A 21,615-nucleotide genomic window follows, 5' to 3' on the forward strand; every position below is an offset into this window, starting at 1 on the left:
AGCATTGAATACTAGACTGCACAGCAGAAAGAAAAACAAGATGGAAAAATAGTTTTTGTAGGTATAGTCTAATATATAACATTTTTGTGAGCAGTTCTAAAATAGAAATACTATAATTGATCCACAGATCTTCTTATCCTTTGTCTGATGATAACCCAACAGAGAATACCAGTATTTTGTTGCCTTTTTTTTCCTAACCAAAACCAAAATAGCAAATGTCAGAAGAAGGGCAGAGAAAATAATTGAAGGCACGTAGGGATGGATTAAAGAGAGAAGGGACCAAATACCATACTGAAACCAGTCACTAAATTCGTATTGATTTCAGTGGCACCACAGTTACATTTTCAGAGGTATTTTGAGATTGTTTAATTTTGAAGTCCTTCCTCATATGGAAATCCCACTCAGCATCGTAGGAGGTGGCAGTGATAGGAAGGCATATATATGTGTATGCATATGATGGTATGATCCATACAGTCACAGCCTTGGCTAAATCAAGTAAATTTTGTAACCTAGAAACATTAAAATTAAGTAAGATTTAAAAAATGGCAACAGATGCTGTTCTTTTTTAAGGTTTTAGAATAATAGAAATAAAATTGGAAATAGGCAAATGGATTGTAAAAACTTTCCTTGAATTAAAACTGCTAAGTCTGTACTAGCCACCCATAGATTTGTGAGGTGGATAACATCATCTCTGTCATTCCCTTATGAGTTTGTGACATCAAAGAGATTGTAAGATGTTCTGGGCAGACATCATATCTTTCTATGTGATTCTGAACAAGTCAGCCCAATGAAGTCATGATTCTGCATGGCTGCTACATTTTTTTATATATATATTTTTTTGGTGGTGGTTTTAAGATTTATTACTTCCTAAGTCAGAGGGACAATTTGGACAATTTTCAGGAGTTATTTGTCAATGTGCCTGCTCCCACCTTGGCTAATTCAATAAGGACTTGGTGTGAGCAGTGAACACTTTCTAGCTGGCATTGCAAAGGCTTCTTTGGACAGGATGCAGAGAAGAATACACTATGCTTACTAACGGGTTATATAAGGATTTGCAGTAACATGTCCCTTGATGAGAGAAAATAGGAATAAAAGGAGATTTTTAGGAACTATATTAATAATGAATGACAGAATGGTACTTAATAGATGTCTATCTCTAATTCCATTATACTACGAGTGCAGGGGAAACTTCATGTAATGTGGAAAGATTCTCATTTTTCCAGAGCTGTAATGCAGCGTGCAGTTAAAATTAGGCTGTCTCGTTAATTGTCAAAGTATACGGTGAGAATGACTGCAGGCAGCTCCAGTGCAGCATTAGACATGCCTCTGCAGGGGAGACCTTGCAGGATGGCCCAAGGTGGGGGAGCAGCTCCACCAGCACCCCTTTGTGAATCCCTCCCCAGGGAGAAGGGTGCCTGTGGGCAGGGGAAAGCATGTGGGGTGGTTCTGCTCCTTCCTCTCCGCTCTGGCTCTGTGGGACCCCCACAGCACTGTTCATGGAGCACCTCTGTCCCGTCTCAGATGGCTGCAGAATAAGCTCCCCTTGTGAAGGGTGATGAGTATCTATTCCCACTCCCTGAGCTTAGCTGGAGCAAGGTAAAGGGTGAGCAGAAATCACCCCAACCTCTAAGCTTCCAGACAGCAGGGTTAGTCAGGAGCTAGGATCCTATAAGCCTTCTTGTACCTATGGGATCGAGTTTATATAGAGAAAAATCAGTTTAAATGAACACAGCAAGGCTGAAAACTGGAAGAAAACTGGAAGAAAACTGGAAGAAATCCCTGGGGAATACCTTCTTCTCATCTCTTCTCTACTGTCCTTTTTCCTGCCTCCTTCTCAGTGTCAGAAACTTGTCCTTCAAAAGTCACCCACTGAGGAAAGCAGATCCTCTGCAGGATGTGAAGGGAGAACATGAGGAACGGGTGAGTGAGGGTTCTGCCATCAGCCTTTCCTCTTCCAGAGCAGAGCTGTATAGCATATGCCAGGATGGCAAGTCAAGCTGTTGAGGACCTTCCATAGGACCCCAACCAGCTTTTATTTAAAAACAGTAAAAATGTTTATTTGGAAGGACTACAAAGTCTTCCCTGAGGGTTCATTAGTGAAGCTTAACTGTCTGATCTGAATGTGAGCATTAGCGCAGAATCTCAGCTGAGAGCTCCTGGTTCCCAAACACTGACTAACCTAATGACTGCGAATTAGCACAAACACAACATTATCCTGCTGGGAGGAGGAGAAGGAAGGGTCAAAGGTGTCAGATACCTGCAGGTCAAACTCCCCAGGAAGTCAGTGGGAGCTTCGCTAGTGCCAGAACAGCATGACCAGATATATAAAGGAGAGAGGATGCTAAGAAAATATTTTTCACACATTTGTGTACTGAGGGGCCTATGAAGTCTGAGTGCGGAAGACAGGAACTCTATTACATCATAACTCTCAGTATGATGCTTTAGTGTGTCTTTGTCGCTTTCTTTGTGATTCTATTTTCCCCTTTGAGTCTACTTACGAAAAATACATTCACAAAGTTGCCTGAGGATGCAAAAAAGACAGTTATAAGCTTTAAAGAAACACCTCGCTGATTTAGGTGCACAATATTCATTGACATACAGTGATATTTAGCCACCTGATAGGAGGCTTTTCAAAATCCACCTGGATGCCTCTGTCTGCCTGTGCACCCACTATCTCTGTAAATCTGATCTCTACCGTCACCTTATCTGTTACTCTGTCCAGAACTCCAGGTACCAGACTTTGCCTCCGTTATCCAAATATGGATTATTTAAGTTATGGAGAAGTGTGACAGCCATTTATCTTACTAAGGCAGGCATCTAAGGCAATCTGTGATTTGAAACAAGCTACCTTTTCCTATTACAGATTTAGAACACGACACAATTTTTTAAGTTTTTCATTTTTTAGAAAGAACTACCTTATTAAAGAAATTAGTGTTTAGAAAACCAGTATTGAAACTCAGCCACTGTTGTTTTAACGAGAAAGTGTTGACTATGTTGCACCTACAGACAAATAGTTATTGACTGGGAGCTTATGGTTTATCAAAGTTTAGAAATAGACAAAATTTGCAGAGTTGGCTAATTTTGCCTGACATACACAAATGTTCTTCCAGTCTCCCCTGGCTGTCTACAATGAGATCAGATGTAATTCAGTATCAGCTAGGTGCTGGTGAAGCAAAACAGTCAAATGTACTACTTGTCTTTGTAAGCCGTGTACATCAAAATGCCCCAAGAGTGGCTAGATTTGGGTAAATGCTGAGCTTTCCACAGATGGGTCCTAAACATTCACTAAACTAGTGTGTACCAGAGAAAGTCCAGAAAAATCTTGCTTTATTCAGATATGCAGGTTTTGATTTATTCTTGATATTCATATACTGTGTTCATTTTACTTGCCCATGTGTAACAGTATAATGGTTATGTAAACAGATGCTTATATTAAGATGTTATTTTGACATACATTTTGGTGCCATATGTAAACACCAAACCTGCATTTAATAATCACCATTAGTACAAGCCTCAGACCCAATTACAATAACAAATTTTTGTGATTTATTTTTTTGACAAAATGGCAATGCGAATTTAAAATTTTGCATGACTGAAATACAGTTTGTAATTGAAAGTAGCACAGGCAATTAGAAGTGAGGTAACAGTGGATTTATAGCCTGACTCTACTCACGATTGCTTTAATATACCATTCACTTGTTAATGATGCTATCAATTATTTTATTGTAAATTAGCTATTGTGAGTTTGAGGTCTTTTTGCAATGTCTGTGTTAGGTTACAGGAGCATAAATCAAACTCCTATCTCTTTTTACATCCATAACCATAACATATGGCTTTTATTAGAAAATGTTAAGTGTCTTATAATGTCTTCTTAATGGACAGTGTGTGCATGTGTTGATGATGAAAGCCATCTTCCTTCTTGCAAAATATTAATCCATATGGCCTACGTCTCCATAGATACAAGTTGAAGAATCATATTTAACCCATGAAATATTCAGTATACACTTTAACTTTGCCTAGAATTCATACTTCTCTAGTATAACAATCCTTTAAGGAAATAAAAAGAGGTAAATCAGGGGTTGAATTCTACACATGTAATTGTGAATAAACAGTATAACGTCCACTGGAAAAAAACAAACAAACCAAGAACAACATCAACAAAAAACACAACAAAAAGAGCCCACCACCAAACCCAAATCACTTTATAAAATGCCTGTTCCTAAATGAAAATACCCACAGAGAATTAGAAAATGTAATTTATATCCTCCTAGAATTCCAGCTTGTACATCACAAAGACTCTTAATATTGGTTATAGATTTTGTCCCCTGACCTAAAATATCATAATGCTTCTAAGAAAAAGGGTTGTTTAGTCTCTGTTTGTATCCTTTTCATTGGGACAGCATTATCCATTTGGCTTTTGGACCATTCCACAAAATCTTGGACAAGCACACTGTCTCTACTTAACATGTGTTTTACCAACAGATTCCTGGGCACCAGAGAGATCTGCTATTCAAATCAATGCCTGCTAACACTGGGCTTGATTAAAGGAAGCTAACTAAGCCTTTTGAAGGATACCCTGCAGCCTTCCTCTTCGTTTCCATGTTCCCTTGGCAGAAATCAGGGATTTGAAAGCTGCAATTCAACAGCATCATCCTTTCATCTTGTGGTAAATATTTTATTATTCCTTTATCCTCCATGCTGTTTAAAGGAATTCATTTAAAATATTAACTTCTTTGTTCAGAGAGGAAATCTCCAAAGGTTATGCAAACAAGAATCTTTAGAAATGCACCAAGATATAACTCCAGGCTGCGTTCCAGCTTTCCCCATTCATTCAGTCTGCAGACCTGGAGGCTCTTGGCTGGAGATCTCTGCTCAGACCAAAAGTCTCCAGTAGCTGCTGTCCCACCACCCATTCATTCCTTCACAACCAGCTCCCCTGTCCCTGCTCCCTGCATTTCCACTTCTCTTTCCTTCATCCGTCTGCACCCTAATCTGATCTCACTTCTTTGATCCACCTCAGGAACACCGATCATCCTCCCACACCAAAGCACCACTTGTCCCTGCTGAGGGTTGGCAGCAATTATGTTGTAACAAAGGTACACTTAAGAGAGGAGTAGAACCTATCCAAACTAATTTCTTTGCAAAGGCACTATTTGTCATCTGTTTTCCTTCTTATCATTATGGGTACCTTGGGGGCTAATCCTGCTGCTGCTTCTGAATAAATATTTTCTTTATTTTTGACTTGAGGAGCAGAATCAGGCCCTAATTAATGTATTTATCCTCATATGTAATAGCATGAAAGGCACCTGCTTAGAGGAGTTGTGAGACTGCTTAAGACCATCTTTATCCACAGCTATGCTGTGAACTGCACCAGTGTGTGTTCCCTTTCCAAAACAAGCCCAGGCATCAGGAGGAGAGTTGTCCTTCAGCAGCCAGGCAAGAAACCTGTCACAGTGTCCCTTCTACATGAATGAGCCCTCTCCTCTGATTAATACTTTGCATTTCCCACAAGGGAAAAGACAAAGTGAGGAAGTAAGTGAGGAAGTGAATTACCCATTCTCAGAGAAGCATGATCATAAATATTTAACATGGTACATATGAGAAAAGAGAAAGAAACAGACTCTCTTTCTAGTCCAGGCTGAGAAACTCTCCAAAACCCTTGATCTCCCAGGGGCTGTCTACTCCCATGATCCTGTCTCCATCTCGTAAAGGGGAGAGAACCGTTAGCTCATAAGAAGGCTGGACAAAGTGTTTCTCTTTATTGGGAGATGACTGACTGTAAAAAATCTGTGCATGGAAGGAAATTACCTTGTTATGATGGAGATCTCCCTGGCCTGTGAATGAGACCCTGCCCCAGGCTGTGGGTTTTTAGGACCCTGTTGGGACATAAGGGTTTCTGGAAGCCCACATATTGAGTACATGAGCTCATGCCTTGGGTGTCCACTTGTGCACCATCCATAGGGCCTGCTTGAGAGCATGGGATATGTCCCTATAGCCTTGTGCATGATTTTTGTATGGCTACACACATGGATGGCTGCTCTGCTGTGACAGTGGAGATTACCCTGATGATGCTGGGAGGAAGTGGGACTGAAGGGAGGTTCAAATGTTTTGATGAGAGTGCTGATTGCACGGCTTACCCTTGCATATCTGGAGGAGTAGGGGTCCTCAAAGAGTGCCCAGATGCGAGGCTGCCACCGTCTCCAGAAGCCCCCAGACCTGCCATCTGGGGAGTCACTAAGTGCTAGGCGTTTTGTCATCTCCAGCTCCTCTTCACCATCACCAGAGTCTCCGGTGCCATCTATGTCTCCGTCCTCGGCACTGCTATCCAGGGGAGCCCCACCAAAGCTGTCCAGAGCCTCTTCGGCGTCGCGGTGCTGCCGGTAGGTCATCCAACAGCAGGGCTCCACATCGGTCTCATCAATGCCCCAGAAGGCCAGCTCCTCCTCATACAGGGGCCCGCACACGTCCGCGGGGCAGTGCAGCTTGCCAGTGCGGTAGTAATTCAGGATGTGGGCAAAGACGCCCGGGTGCCGGTCAAAGAAAAACTCATCCGTACGGGGGTCATAGTCGAAGTGGCTGTGGGCGTCAGGTTCGGCGATCCAGGCCAGCCGAGTGCCGGGCAGGGTGCGTAGGGTGCTGCGGTAAGTCTGGTGCCTAGTCCCTCCCACGTTGATCACAATGCGGTCGCTCTCGTCGCCCTGGCCCATCTCGTCTCTTATTAGGCATGTCGCAGACTCATCCAAGCAAGCACGGCAGGCAGCAAGCCCGTAAGGGGACGGCTGCTCGGCGGCGGTGGGTGCCTAACCCGAGCCTCGATCCAGGCCCGTGGGGGCGAAGGGCCCCGGCCAGCTCTGCTCCCCGGGGGGCGCTCCGAGGGGAAGCCGGTGCCGGTGGCTCCGGGCGCTGCAGCGCCTTCGTCTGAAGTCAGACACTCGGGGGCCGTGGAAGCTGCAGCCGCGGCGGAGGGGCAGGGGCAGGGGGGGCCATGCTCCGGAGCGCGGGCGCTGCGGTGCCGGGGCGCAGGGACGTGCCGGAGGGGGAGGGCCCTTCCCTGGTTGGACGTGGCCAAAAGCACAAAAAAAATTAGAAAAAAAAAAAAAGGGGGGGGGGGTGGGGGGATCGCAGCACCAGCGCTGCCCACAGGTGCTCCGGGCGCTGCGGGGCGCCGGGCTGTAGGCGGGGGTGGGCGCCGGTGCCGGCTGCAGCGCCCGCGGGGACCGGCGGGGCTGTGCCCGCGCCCTCCCGGCGGTGCTGAAGGGACAGCGCCGCGCAGCGCCCTCCGCCGCGCCGCCTCCGCCCCTGCGGCCGGGCCGGGTCGGGTCGGGTCGAGCGCGCTGCCGGCGCGGGCGGCGGGGACCGCGGAGCTGCCGCTGCTCCTCCCGCTGCCGCCGCCGCTGCCGCTGCCGGGCGGCTCGGTGAGCCCGCTGCTCGCCGGACCGCGCCGCGCAGGCGCGCTGAGCCCGCCCCGCCGCCGCTCGCCGGGTCCTAGCGCCGGCCGCGCCTCGGGGGCGCCGTCCCCGGCTCCTGCCGCCACCCCGAGCCCTCGTTTCCTCGGCCGCCAGGTCGTAGTTCCGTACCGGTGCCAGGATAGGGCTCCCTGCCTCGGTACCCCCGGCAGGAGGAAGATTGCCCTCACCCTCCTCTCACGTCCCGAGTAACCGGCCACTTTCGCTCAGCGGCCCGATAGTCGCACTGGGGATCCCCTTGGGGAAGCGTTGGGTGCTGCCCCGCACCCGGATCGGAGTGACCCTCCCCGGCACTATCGACATAGGTCACAGCGGTTCTCGTACTTCGTGGACGTGACTCACTGAAGGGCAAAGACGCGAAATCCAAGATCTTCCCAGGCATAAATTCTTCATATTATGCGCAGGGATGCCCGGGGGCTGCATTTCCTACTGCAGCACACCTTTACATGGTCCCGCACACCTGCTCTATTTCTTTATCTTTTCTTCTATTTTTCTGCTGTTTGCTTTTTTCTCCTCTAAAGCCTGTGTTGGTAGGAGGCTGCAATTTGGTTTCGTGTTGTTTATTCTGTTTTTACTCTTATTAATTTACAAAGAATGCCAAGGGAAGTTTCAGATCTACAAAAAGAGCGGTTCCCGCCCTGTGAGGAGCTTGCAGAACAGCAGGGAGATGGTTGTGCGGAAGGGAAGTAGCAGAGGTATGTAGACACATTCTGTATTCTGTTTTACTTACTGCCAATAGCCCAGGAGGAGTGGGCTTATGAGAGAGCCTGGAAAGCTGTTGTGGATGAATCATGGGAGGTTGTGTCATGATGAGTGGATGAGATGGAGAAACTACGACTGAAGCGTATATGTTTGAGGAATGCTGTTGGAGTGCAGACATTTGGGGTCAGGACAACATGATGCTCAGCAGAAGAGGATAGACTGGAGGAGTGCAGTTAGGCTGAGCTTTAAAGGAGGACAGATTCGGATGTGCGGAAACAGGAGGTGAAGGACAAGCGGAGGGCTGCTAAGGAGCAAGTGATGTTGTCAGGTTTGTGGGAGGGGAGGTGTTTGGCCATCCACAGCTTCCTTGGGTTGCAAAGGAGCATTACATGTTCAGGATTCAGAGAAGTGGTAGGATGGTAGTTGTGGTAAGACATACCAAAGGAACCTAAACAGTAGATTGGTCTGTGAAAATGATAACAAGTTGGTCTTGAAGCTGGTGGGGTAGAAGGAAGGCCCAGGAGCTGGGTACTTTGTGTGTGTCACTTGTGGGAAAAGGGAGGGAAGATTGGAAATGGGGATTATGTTACTGCTATAGACAGTAAAAGAGAAAATGGAAAGTGAGGCTAAATCAAGGCACCCTTGTATTTCAGCTAGTTACAAAATCTCCAGGAAGAGATGCCAGATAGTCACTTGAGCATTGGGATTGACCAGAGAGGGAAATGTGAGAATCACATGCTATTTAAAATCCTTGAGAACTGCCAGACAGAGGGCACAGAGGGAGAAGGGGGCAGGTCTGTGAACCCAAGCCTGGCATTAAGAAAGAGGATGATGACTCAGTGACAGAAATAATGCAAGTAACAGTTATTTTGTAATCACAGTCACTAATTTTGATAATAATAGATCAGGGAATCAATGGGAAAGCACCGTAAGGTAGATTCTGAGAGTTACAAAGGCTGTGGAAGATAGGTGACCCAGGAACAAGGTTTAAGGATCTGTGAATCCCAGGCTACTTCTGGTCGCATCCACAACTGTAGAGGCTCTTTCCCAGCTCGTTAGCTCCTGCCTTCCATGTTACCTTACCCCACCTCAGTGATTCCTCTTAGGAGTTTCAGGGTTGAGATCTCAGCTGACTGTGGGGATGAAAGGAATATCTTGTAGCTTCTGTTGCTGCAGTTTCCCTTCTTGTCTGAGTATCTGCAGGAGGGTGCTACAGGACTTTAGAAATCATCTGAAAGTATACATTTAAAAAATTGAAAGTTTGTTTAAAGGTAGTTTTTATGGACTCAAGTGGGGAGGCCACACTTAAGTGACCTGTGAGGTTTCTTTGAAGATAGTAAGGCTGTAATTGATAAATGAGCATTGGTAGCCATGGAAAGAAGAGTCAGGTATTTCAAAAGATGTGTGAGAAGACCCCAAATCACAGATTGATGGGCAGGGGGAAGCTGTGAAATCTGCAGTGAGGTGGCTGCTGAAATGGGGAACTTAGAAATATAAATTGGAAAATGAAGTTTATACATTATTTTGATGTGGAGAATGAAAGAGAACATCACATTTGAAGCTTGTATTGAAGCTTGTGAGCTAAATTATTAAAAAATAACATCTTTGTTAAACAAGGATTGTGACACAAAGTAACTGCATAGTAATACAGAAATATTTCACTTTACACTGTAGATTATAGCATGATTTGCATTTGTTTAATTAGTGATAGCTGATACCACCAGATAAGTATTTGCTGATTTACACAAAATGAACATTTTAAGTCAGCCTAACAGGTGCTCTGTATCACCAAAGTTTTGCTTTAAGCCTGCCATATAGTGACATAAAATCCTGGTTTAATTAAAAAAAACCAGTTTTCTATGATTGGAAATGTTTGGGCTCTGATAGACAAAACAAACCAAGTCATTTTCAAATATCTAATTTGTGGACAAAAATTTTCCACAGAGGTTTGGTTAATCCCAAACTGTATAGTAGCATTTCTGCCCCCATAATCCCACTGAAAATAACAATATTATAACGATTTTTAAATTCTGGTTTATATTTGACAACTTTAAGATTCTTTTTGGCTGCAGAATAACTGCTTATGCAGACTTGATAGCTCAAACTACAAGTCTTCATCTTCAGGTGCTGGGATGCTGAAGGATCTTCCCTCACTCTGCAAAGATTCCCAAGGCCATAATGAAATCCTATAATCCCATGTGTACACGAGATGAACATATGAATGAATTTACCACACTCGAATTCAGTCTTTTAGGTGTGTGTCTCCTCCGTGCCTTTAGATTTGCCTTAGAGACAACAGTAATTTGCAGAAGCAGGATCGTGCATTTGGTCACTTATATAATGCTATTGACTTCAGTGGAGTTGAAGAATGAATGAAATGAATGAATCAGTGAAAGATTAGGTCCCTTTTCTATGAAATGAGAGCAGTCCTCTCTGTAATGCCCTGCTGGGTGTCTTCTCTACACTGAAAAGAAAGGTTAGGCAAGGAGGACTTAATATCATGGTGGATGTGTATGTCCAGGAACTATCTCGTTTTTCTGTGATATATTTTGTCAATTTAAGCTAATTTAGTAATTAACCTTGCTAAGTTTTACTTCCTAAACCAACTTTAATAGTACTGAGAGGCTTCCGTGGGAGGTGTGGAGTTGATAGGTTGTCCAAATAGTTCACAGTCTGTTTGAAAAAGAATTCTGATAGAGCAGCAGCAGCAGGTAATGTTATCTGAAATTCTTAAAATGCATCAAAAGACATTAGCCTTGGAATTATGTATTGTTTCCTGGGCTGATTCTCACAACTGGTGAGGGGTTTTGATCATCTGCCTTGAGCTGGGGCTGACCAAAACCTGGCACAAGTGTGGAAATTAAGCTGTAGAGTTTAGAAAGGCCTTTCTAAAGGCCTCCCTTTTGGGAGCTTTCTGAGAGGCCAGAGTTGTACAACCGCTACCCAGGATAGTACATATGTGCTTTAAGGAATCCTGTTAAAGTCATTGGATCTACTTTATACCTTAGCTGTTCTAAATCAACATTTTTAATGGTGACAGTGAAAGAATAACTTCAAGCCATAGATTTATTTTAGTTTTCAAACTACTGTGTAACAGAAAAAGGGAGTGAGTCTTCTTACTGATTTTTTCACTTGTGTTAGGTCACCCCACCTTCTCCTGTGTTCTGCTGACACAGGAATAGTAAGTCCTTCTTTCACCTCAGTATCTGATGTCCCGGGATCGCCTTTGCTGCCCCATGCTTCAGCATCCCAGGATAATAATAAAAAATGAAAGGCAAGTTGTTTTTTAGACAGAAGTCTAAAGAAAATGTTAGCTGATGTGTTCACATGCTATTCATGTGTTAATCTCTCTGCTCTCTGCTTAGCGCTTTAGCTGAGAACTGCAGTGATTTCTAATCTAACTCGAAAGGAGCTTTCTTAGTGTGAGGGATGACTGAGCACATATCCCCTAATATTCCCAAACTTAGTAACTCATAGCTTTGGATTGAAATTTTAACTTTCTTTCCCCATTTTTTATTTTTGTACGAAGACATTTTACCACCTATGGAAGATGCTGGGTTAACAGATCAAAATCAGAGAGTGTTGTGAAGGCACAGAAGGCACAGAGGGAAGCTTTGCTATGTGCTTTGGTGCTTCACTAGTATCACAAGAGTATCTCATTCTGCACACCTCCTCAGCCTCTTCACTCACTGAGGTCCGAGTGAGGATACCAACAATAGTGACAGCTAACAAATCACTTTCTCCTGACATTTAACCTACCTAGTCTGAGTTCATCAGATAGTTTATATTCAAAGAAAACTGTTACGAAAAACTTGTTGACCAATTCTAACAAATGCAACAATAAAAAAAGGGAAAAGAGATGTTCAGAGAAACTGTGACTTTGTGTATGACTATGAATACAACTGGAGAGCACATTCAGAATGTTTTAAAACTGGAGGAAGCTGAGAGAGAGATTTATCTGTAAGGGTTATAATCTCAAAACAAAAGGCAGCCAGGGCTGGAACATCAGTTTTGCAATGCTTGAATGCTATAATTCAGTCTGTGTTCTCTTGTATTAAATTCATGACAACTCAAAAGTATTTCAATGCAGTTCTCTATCAGCTTTAGATTACATCATGCTGTGAATTGCTCTATCTGTTAATATTGATCCTTGTAAATCATTTGGTCTGAGGTCTTCAAATGGAAAGCGGTGGTGCATTTCAGCATGCAATGTACTCACTTTGTCCTTGAAACTCATTTAAAAACAAAGCAAGCTGTAATTGCATAGATGCTATTACTTTTCTGAAAGGTTAGATTCACCCCTTTGAACTGTCAACAGCTGGATGAAGGCCTTGCATGGAAAAAATGAGAATGGAGGAGAAAATTGTTGTTTGGTGCTTGATGTTGACTGAGGGAGTCATAGAGGTGCTGCCTGTCTGAAGGGCTGTGTAGCCCAAAGCCTGATTCAAAGAAGTCACGCTGCTCTTAATGAGAGTAGCCAGAGCAGCAGAAATTATGGTCAAATGCCAGTTCCTAGCTAGATTTTTTTTTCTTAACTACCTACATTTTGCTTGAATATGTACTTCATTTTCAACTGTGTTCTTCAACAGTTGCATGGCTTTGCTGTGAGCTGAGAAACGTTTACTACACTCTGTTTGCTGGGTTGCGTTTTGTTCTTCACCCATTCATACTGGGCTGCATTTGATTGTGAGTGACAGTTCTTTTTGTTTTGCAGATCCCTTCAGGATCCTTCAGAAAGAGTGCTGGTGGAGAAACATCAGTGTTGCACAGATGTATATCAAACGGGGAGAGAAATGCAGGTTTCTCTGGAAAAAAAATAAAAATGAGATAATATTGGAATATGTCAGAGATCATCATGGGCCTTTGTTCACTCCATTAACTAAGAGAAACTTTTACCTAAATCTGTTTGGTTTCACTTATGGGAGTAAATGTGACAACTGGGATGGCTGGTGTGCACGAGCGAGATGAGGTGTCGGGAGCCGTGTTCTGCTGCTCGCTAAGGGACTGGGGAGGTTTCCAAACTGTCTTTCCTGCAGGTAAAGAGAAGACAGCTCCTTCCTGGCCAGAAGGGCGGTAAGGGCTGCAAACAACTCTTGAGTTGTTTGTGTTACACCCAGCACCTGCTTGAATCCAGCACGTGGCTGGACTGGGTCAGGTACCGCGCTTCTCTGGGAGCACCTATATTGATCTGAAACAGTGTGAGTTTCTAGACATGCTTTAGTTAAGGCTCTAGTAGAAGTGTCAGGATTTCTCTTCAATTCCCTAAAAGAGAAATAATTTTTACTCAAGAAATCACAGGGCTAAATCACAGCAAAATTTACTTTAAGTAACTGGAATTATTGGGCCTACAGCTTGGCAATGGGCCACTTTGTTACAATATGTAGTTATAGGAAGGGTATAGATTTATTTCTTATCTTCATGCTGATCTAGGTGTGATCCAGCAAAACAAGCAGCTGTGACAAGGAAAATTCAATTTATACAGTTGGAAGATTCATGTCAACATATAACAAAAAGATGCTTATGGAAGCTGCTAAATATGTGTTACTATGAGCTGAGTGCAGTCATCTTGAAGTCTCTAAACGCACATTTCTAAAAGGGTAAGCAAGTTCATGTAGATCTGAACTATTTATCCTCTACCATGTACTATAACTAGAGTTTAAGAAACGGCTAGTGATTTGGCTTTATTTTATTAGATGATTTGTTGTGCAGAGTCCTAAAAGGCCCTTGACTTTCTGAGACTGGCCTAGTCAGCTTTTTCTGGAAGCAAAACTATACTGATGCTGTCACTACATTTTTAAAATCTCAGCCAGTTTGCAGGTGCATGAACATAGCAACAGACACAAACACATAGATACAGACATATGTATTTCACATATCCTATATACAGAATACAGAACAGGAGGCGCTAGTCTTTTCTTGAACAAGGCATGCAGTTCTCAGTGCCTCAGTATATCTTTTTCATTTAACCATGAAAAAAAATTGAGGTCAGTTTCTGAGTATAGAGCATGCTCCATTTTATACAACAGGTATGTTTGCCTATCACCTGACTGTTTCTCTAATACATTTAAATAATTAGAACATTTCTTTATTCTCTCTCTCTTTTTTTTTTTTTAAGCTGTAGTGAGAACTTTGTTTTTATTGAATGATTCACTTTTCACAACTGTTATTTCTTCTCCAGCCCACTCTGAGTTTGCAGTAGTGACTGAAATGTTCTCAGACAAGCAGATGGGAAAATGGCCTGTAAATCGTTATTGTTATAAACGGTTTGTAAAAACTTTGGGTGCTGAAAGGTAAGAGTAGTGCAAATAAATCTCAACAATGCTGACTCAAAGGTTTAAAGCATTGCTTAAATCTCTCGATTAAACCAGCTTCTCAATATTTGACATGAATCAATAACTCTGAGATATCTTTGCTATTCTCTAGCTTTGTAAATATTTACACAACCAATTCCGTGAAATATGACATATAATCCTGTTGAAGTAATTCTTTGTATGCTATGTATGAAGAAGTATAAAGCTTAATAGTTCCAGTGATGCTAGTTAAATAATTGGCAGTAAGGATGAAATCTGCTGCGTTTCTTTTGTAAATAACCAAGATTTATACAATGTAAGTGTGAGTGAATGGAAAGCAAAATCCACCTTCTGTTGTAGATCTTGGGCTGGCTTGTGCCTGAGCATGTGGCTCAGCATTTACAGCAGCATTTTATTCCAGTCAGAGATCCAGTTAGAGAGCTAGATAGATCAGGGCAAATAGTGAGAAGACAGCACCTCTATAATCTTGTCCTCAACCTTTTTTTTCTGGGAGGTACTCAAGGGAACAGGAAGATGTTCCACCCAGTTTCCAAGAGCTAGGAAAAGACTTCTGCAGGAATCTCAGTGCAAAAAGGTTCTATCAGCCCTCCAGATCATGGTTGGGATTCCTCCTAACACACAAGACTTGCAGCGGGTTTGTATTTAAATGGTTTATCTTACGAAGCACAGGGATATGCTTGTTCCTAAGACACCTCACTTTTAGTCATTATTTACTGATTCAGTCTGATTCATCTGTGGATTCTGCCAACTTTCGCAGTTGTGCTGCTTGCCTCTGGGTATTCCAGTAGAAGGGTTTGGGCAATAACGAGGAAGCAGAGAAAGATCAAAGTGGCACAAGGTATTCAGAGATGGCCAACAAGAAATCAGAATTGGATCTTTTCTCAGATATGCTCCATTCTCATGCAAAATTGGACCTTTCTGTGCTTCTAGGATGCATTCCTATCCTAGAAGAGAGCCTACAATAGCATTTTCATTGGCTTTCCTATGAAGGGATGAGGGAAAAGGGCTGCCCGGTTCTCAAATCCACAATAAAGGCCTTATTTCTATGGAATTTTTCAGCCTGTAATAAAAAATAAAATACATTTGTACAAGTTCTTCAAAAACTATTTTCTAGCTTATAGGCATCCTGCCTGTAAGTGGAGAAGAAGATTGCATTCTCTGTTATACATTTAGAAGTATTTTAGCTTCTTATTTGGTTTACCACACCAAACCCCTTAAGGACCCCTCAGGATACGAAAAGGTCTTCACGCAGAAGTACTACAGTGGTGCTGCGCTTCTGTAGCCCAGTTTGCCCACTGCATAACCCAAGCAGAGAGATGTACGCTCAAAAGAACAGTGCACCACAGAAAAGGTGATGTGGGGACTCAATGAAATTGCTGTCAGTTTTCCTGACTGTTAGATTATACAGTCCTTCGGGCATGTTTTTGCTTGTGTTTTTACCTATATATCTACAAATATTAATACATGTAATTCTGGTTGGGACAAAACCCAGATGATTGCATTTGGATTGCTAATAGATTATTTTTCAGCTTTGTTTTCATGTTGTGTTACATTGCTTGACTTATTGACTATTTCTCCCCTCGCAAGCTAAGACCGAGTAGGACCTGCAGAATGTCTCTTATATTTAGGGATGTACTTTAAAAGAAAAATTTATGTCTATGCACAAAAGTTTGCATTTTCCACCACACCTGTTTGAGGGCCCAGGAGATTTGAAGAGGGTTTGGTCCAGCTAGAAATCAGGCTAGAGATGATATAACAAAATAGGAATTAAAACTTTCAGAGCTGAAAATATGAAACTAATTATCTTGCTTAAGAAAAAGTAAAATCTTTTCATTCACCCTGACCAATTAATATTACTCTTTAGATAGCAAGTTAACAGTATATAAATAGCAATGGGAGAAATTTGTAGGGAAGACTTATGTGTACAGACATTTGCTCAGCCAACCAAAGTTCCTAAAGGTTCAGCTGCAAGTCTGGAAGAGTAACCACTGGTGTCTAAAATAGAAGACATGGAAATAGATGTTGTGATTTCCCCCCCCCCCCCCCCTTTTCTACATTTTGTGATTTACCACAAAAACAAACAAACAAACAAACAAAGGCCACATATAATAGTCGTGGTCATGGAGTGCTTGAAGGGCCTACTTCTTCACTCACCAGAAAGCAAAGACATGTCAAAGATACGTTGCTTCAGCTACGAAATATACATACAGGAAACACTACATACCTAGCAGCTGTGAGGATTAAGTGATCTGATCAACCTTTTCTGTATGTCTTTCTAATAATAATTATTCGTACTTAAAAGAGGGAATAACATTTTGTCATCCACACCTGAGATATAGCTTTCTTTTTGCCTTTGATGCACGGCAGAACTCAGAATTCTTATTGCAAAAGGAGGCCAGAGAGCAGATGAGGCAAAATGACAGATTCAGGCAAAACATGAGCAGCCAGCTCACAACAAGCAAGTTCAGTGCGTGACAATCTCCCTGCTCTTCCCTTGGGAAGAGCCGTTCAAGAAGCAGCAGATGGGAACAGCTGCCAACAGATGAGAACTGGAGAGGATTCAAACCATGATACTTGCTGGAACTTGGGAGTTTTTGATAGCCTGATCTTAACTAATGACAGGTATCTAAGATTTTGAACCAGACAGCTATCAGCCAGCTCTTGGCTATGAAAACCAGACAAAAACTATTGTGGAACAAAATATATGTATAGGACATTCTCTGAACAAGCCACCAGAGCTTGTTTCTCAGAGAAGTCCTCTGGAGAGAGGAAGTGTTAAGCTGTGGTTACTCATAGTACTACACATAAAAAAACCCCACTGCTAATGTATTTTTTGTGGATGTGTCTATCCCATAACTCGTTCACTCAAAACAGTGTTTTTTCTTAACTTTGAGCTAAAATTTAACAGGCGGGGAAAAGACAGATTTAGGAAATCCAGTGATGCAATGCTGATACTTTAATGTCTTCTTGCGTATTTTCTAGCATACTATGAAGAATAATAAGTGGCAGAAGCTAAAGTGTCCTTGGCAAACAAACAAACAAAATAGCACCCTGTGATATTTTTACCTTTGCTTCCCCTCACCACACACACTGTTTACTCCCACAGAGCTTGAAATATTAACCCAGCATGTTAATTTATTTCTTCCAGAGTTGCCTCGGCTGTTGGATTTAACATCTCTCTTGGAAGTACTTCAAACCAAATGGCTGGCTCCATCTCTAGCTTTGTTAATTAGACACATTACTTTGTTGCTTTTTTCATATTGTTTAATATAATTGGCATTTGTGAAGCATTTGAAAGGCATGTTTGGGACTACATTTTGTGCAGCTGGCTTTAAACTGCAAGCTGCTTGGAGTGCGTAGCTGTGTAGAGGACAGCCCTGGGGAGCACAGAGCCTGTGTGCTCAGCACACGCCGTGCTTCCTTTCCAAAGGGCGCTGAGCGACCAGTGTGACATGTGTTCCTCCCTGCATACATTTGTATTTCTATGGTAATATATTCGTAAGGGAGCGTCAAGTGCCCTGTTTGAAGAACAGGACTCCCTTTAGAAAGCTGTTGTATAGAAGCTGAGATGGTCTTTCACCCTAACCAGCTTTCAGCAACTCACAGGGATACCTTGACATATAGGGACAAAAGCCTGTGGCTTTTCACATAGAAGTGCATCTGTACAAGCCATGTATTTGGACTTGCTGTGATAATTCCAACTGATAAGGGTGCCCATACTGTGTCGACTGCCAACAAGATTGATGAATTTGCACTACATATGAATACAGTTAATTAATGGTAGTCGTCTTGGTGTGAAATGATGCTCTCTATCTAAACTGAGGAAGAGTTAGATATAAAAGTTTAGGGGAAAAAAAAAGGTATGCGCTGAAGAAATTATGGCCAAGTCTTCTTTTTCATAGAAATGCTGCCCTCCAGTGGTCTGAGAAAAAGCATACACATCATTGATTGCGATAAGATAGTTGCCTCTTAGTATGACAGACACATGGATTGTCTGGGATCCAGCCTCAGAAAATCCACAGGTGACATAAGACCCAGTAGAGACATTTGGAACAAAAAGGTATTGCTTTACTAGGACAGGCCCCCTGACTCAGTTCTGTAAACAGTTGAATAAAAATTAAAACTCCTCCTTGCAAATGGCAGGATTGTAATAATCTGACCCACAGTGACAGTCAAAACCCCTGACTTCATACAGAGCCACCTGCAAGAAAACGGTAATGAGTTGGATGAATGAGTGTCACAGGATGCTTGTTGGATTGCCATTGGAAAAAACCAGTTCTTCACAGTGATCAGTGGACCACGAGGATCCTTCTGTCCTCACAGAACAGGAATCCCAAGCCACAGATAAAATTCAAGTTCTCCAGGTTTTGTCTTTCAGTCATGGCAGCCAAGTGTGTTTCATTTAGGATTCAGAAGTAAAGGATCAATGTGAAAGGAAGGAATGTTGTATGGCCAAAATATAAGGTAGATACCTTTAGGTGTGTCCCCTCTCCACTTGCTTACCTTTCCCTTGCCTGGCTTCTAATGGCCTTTCCAAATGTGCAAGACTGTTTCTCAGCTTGTCCTGTTCTACACCTGCATGTTAGGTGGGGGTTACCATGCATGCTGAGATGATCTGTGCCCCACCGAGGGACTTCGCCACCAGAGAATCACATCATGGTCCTGCTGTCATCTCTTGTTCCAGCGCATGTGCCCCATCTGCCTCTGGAAGGCAGCCAGTCTCCCCCTGGACCACTGCTCACAGAATAGGCCATGCAATGCCTTCAAAGACCTTCCATTTTCTCTGTCCTTCTGTCTTTCTTTTTTACTTAAAACATTTTGGTAACCTAAAGTTCTGCAGTAATAATAAAACTCTGTACTATTCCTGCAATTTTTCTCTCTGTTTCTTGGCTTTTTCCAATGTATTTCTCCTGCTCTTCCTAGTGTATGGGGCTCCAGGTGCTGAGTGAAGACCTGAATATTTTTGCTGTTTCCCCACCAAGAAATTCTCTATTCTAGCAAGATGAGAAAACGGAACTTTGAATTCACCAAGAGACAATTTCAGAAAGAGCTGTAATTTGCGTCTTATCCAGCAGATGTTGTTGTTGGACCGAAAACCAGCTCAAGGTCAGTTCAGGTGGGTTAGGGAAGCCTGTGTTTCAGAGGGTTTCAACAGTTCTAGGATTTTATCCAGCATCTCCAGATCATTTCTCCTTAGACTGGGAGACCTTTTACAGCCATGGACTTGCAACAGTGGGTGACTGTGCTGAGACAGACCTCTGAGTGAATCTGATTCCAAGGAAAAAACCAACACCACCCCAACCACAAACACAACATCAATCGTCTGATTAAGTGAGTATTGTCTGTCAGAGTTTTTAATGTATTTTTATAAACAGTGGAAAGCTTCACTTCATATACAATATTTGCTTCCCTATTGATGAATGTGGGGTTATTCATTGAGTCTTAAAAAAATAGCATACTTGTTGATGTTACTAAGATGTGTGTAGAAGACAAAAGTGACTGATGTTTTAGAAAGAAAATGTGATTTCAATGCCATGTCAACTGTTTTATTGGGAAAACCCTGAGGTCTTCTATTGCTCTGTGGTTACAGGATAGGTCGGTTTTCAATTTAAGCTTACCATGTTAAGGTCTTCATTCAGAAGTGACTGTGTATGCGAGAGGTAGATTTTTGGGTCCACAGGAAAATTTCTGTGTTCCTTCTACTGGCCCAGTGGCTTTATGCCAAACATATTCCTAATTCCTGGTGGGAAAGGACTATCTAGGGGCTCTTTTGTATCACAATGGGGAGCATTCTCTCCTTCATTAGCCCTGAAATCTCAACTATTGAAAGACGAGATGTTGGTCTCCACTTAATGACATTCCCAGTTGTGCAACAAACTTTTGGAGAAGGAAGCGTGCTGCATAGATCAAGGAGAGAGAGTAATGGCTGTTTAACAGATTTACTGGACAACAAGCGATTTGAAAGGCAGAGGGAGGGCGAGCTGAGAAGCATTAGTAAGCAGTGCTTAATGAGGTACTCAGGTACACCTCCTGAGATGATCTCTGGGATGTCTGGCATGTGGGCCAATTATCTCCCTCCCACGCTCTCACGCGTGCTGAATGCAGATCGTGTTGTCAAAGATTTGCACTCTGACTGTACAAAGAACATTTTATGTACTGCTAGCAAAGCTGAGATTGCCATATGCAAGTTATGCAAAATGGCCTTCACACCATCTCCTGCTATCGCAGGCTCCGTGTCAGCCGCACGTTTTGGAAATGTAGACTACCACCATTATCGTGGGGATAGTTTCTGGTTTGTCTTTTCAAGATGAGGGGAGCCGCAAAGCCTGCCAGCTCGTTCAGAGCGATGGTGCCCGGGGGATCCGCAGATCCGAAGGAGTTGTGATAGAAATGTGTCCATGAGCAGAGCACAAGCAAAAGGAGCACGACAGGGAGTTCATGTCACGGCTTCGCACCGCTACGTGAGCGCTGTCCCAGGCAGCGTTACATGCAGTAGCTTGAAAACTATTCCCACTGAAACTGGAAGTTTTGCCACTGATTTCAAGGAACAACTTAATAATTTTTAACCAAAATATTAATTTTTTCTCATTAACATTTGGATGGTATGAGGTACAAATGTTTGCTTGTCTGTTCAGTTTTGGATGTAGTTCTTCTGAAGATGTTAATATCATTTTTATGAGTAAAATGGGCAGGTTTGCTCTTTGTACAATCTGCCCCTTTCAAAAATCTCTCTAAAATACAAGCTGTAAAATGAAAACTGTTTTTTCTTCCACTTTTAGTGGAGTTTTGTAATGTATTTTTCTTGTGTTTAAAATTACAAGTCATTTTAAAAGAGCAGCATCTGGTGCAAAGCAACTGCGAACTTAATATTTCTTTAATATTTTTGGGTACAGATGATGATACATTTTAAAAGGAAAAAATACACCAGGAGTAGTTCATATATTTCTCTTACTTAAAATTGGATTTTCAGTATGTGAAAAATTTCTATAGTAGCTTCACTGCTAATGTGGGAAATGGTGTATAACATAGTTATTTTTTTAAAAATAGCAACTTTATTGCACTTTTTTGTTGTGAAATATTGAAAGTAGAAAAAGGATCCTCTTCATTCTCATATTGGACAATACCTGATGAAATTT

The 21,615-nt window shown here is 42.5% G+C and overlaps 1 protein-coding gene across 1 annotated transcript in view; it reads right to left on the reverse strand.

The window, feature by feature from the left end:
• The window catches only part of KCNC1 (potassium voltage-gated channel subfamily C member 1), a gene marked incomplete at both ends in the record, with an annotated part of 108,246 nt that extends 101,539 nt beyond the window's left edge, over positions 1-6,707 (reverse strand). The window contains one exon of the mRNA XM_080345614.1: positions 6,138-6,707. Coding sequence (XP_080201740.1) covers positions 6,138-6,707 — 570 coding nt within the window. The remainder of the gene's footprint in view (positions 1-6,137) is intronic.
• Between the last annotated feature and the right edge of the window lie 14,908 nt (positions 6,708-21,615).

This window comes from Nesoenas mayeri (assembly GCF_963082525.1).
Source record: "Nesoenas mayeri genome assembly, chromosome: 5".
Taxonomy (NCBI): domain Eukaryota; kingdom Metazoa; phylum Chordata; class Aves; order Columbiformes; family Columbidae; genus Nesoenas; species Nesoenas mayeri.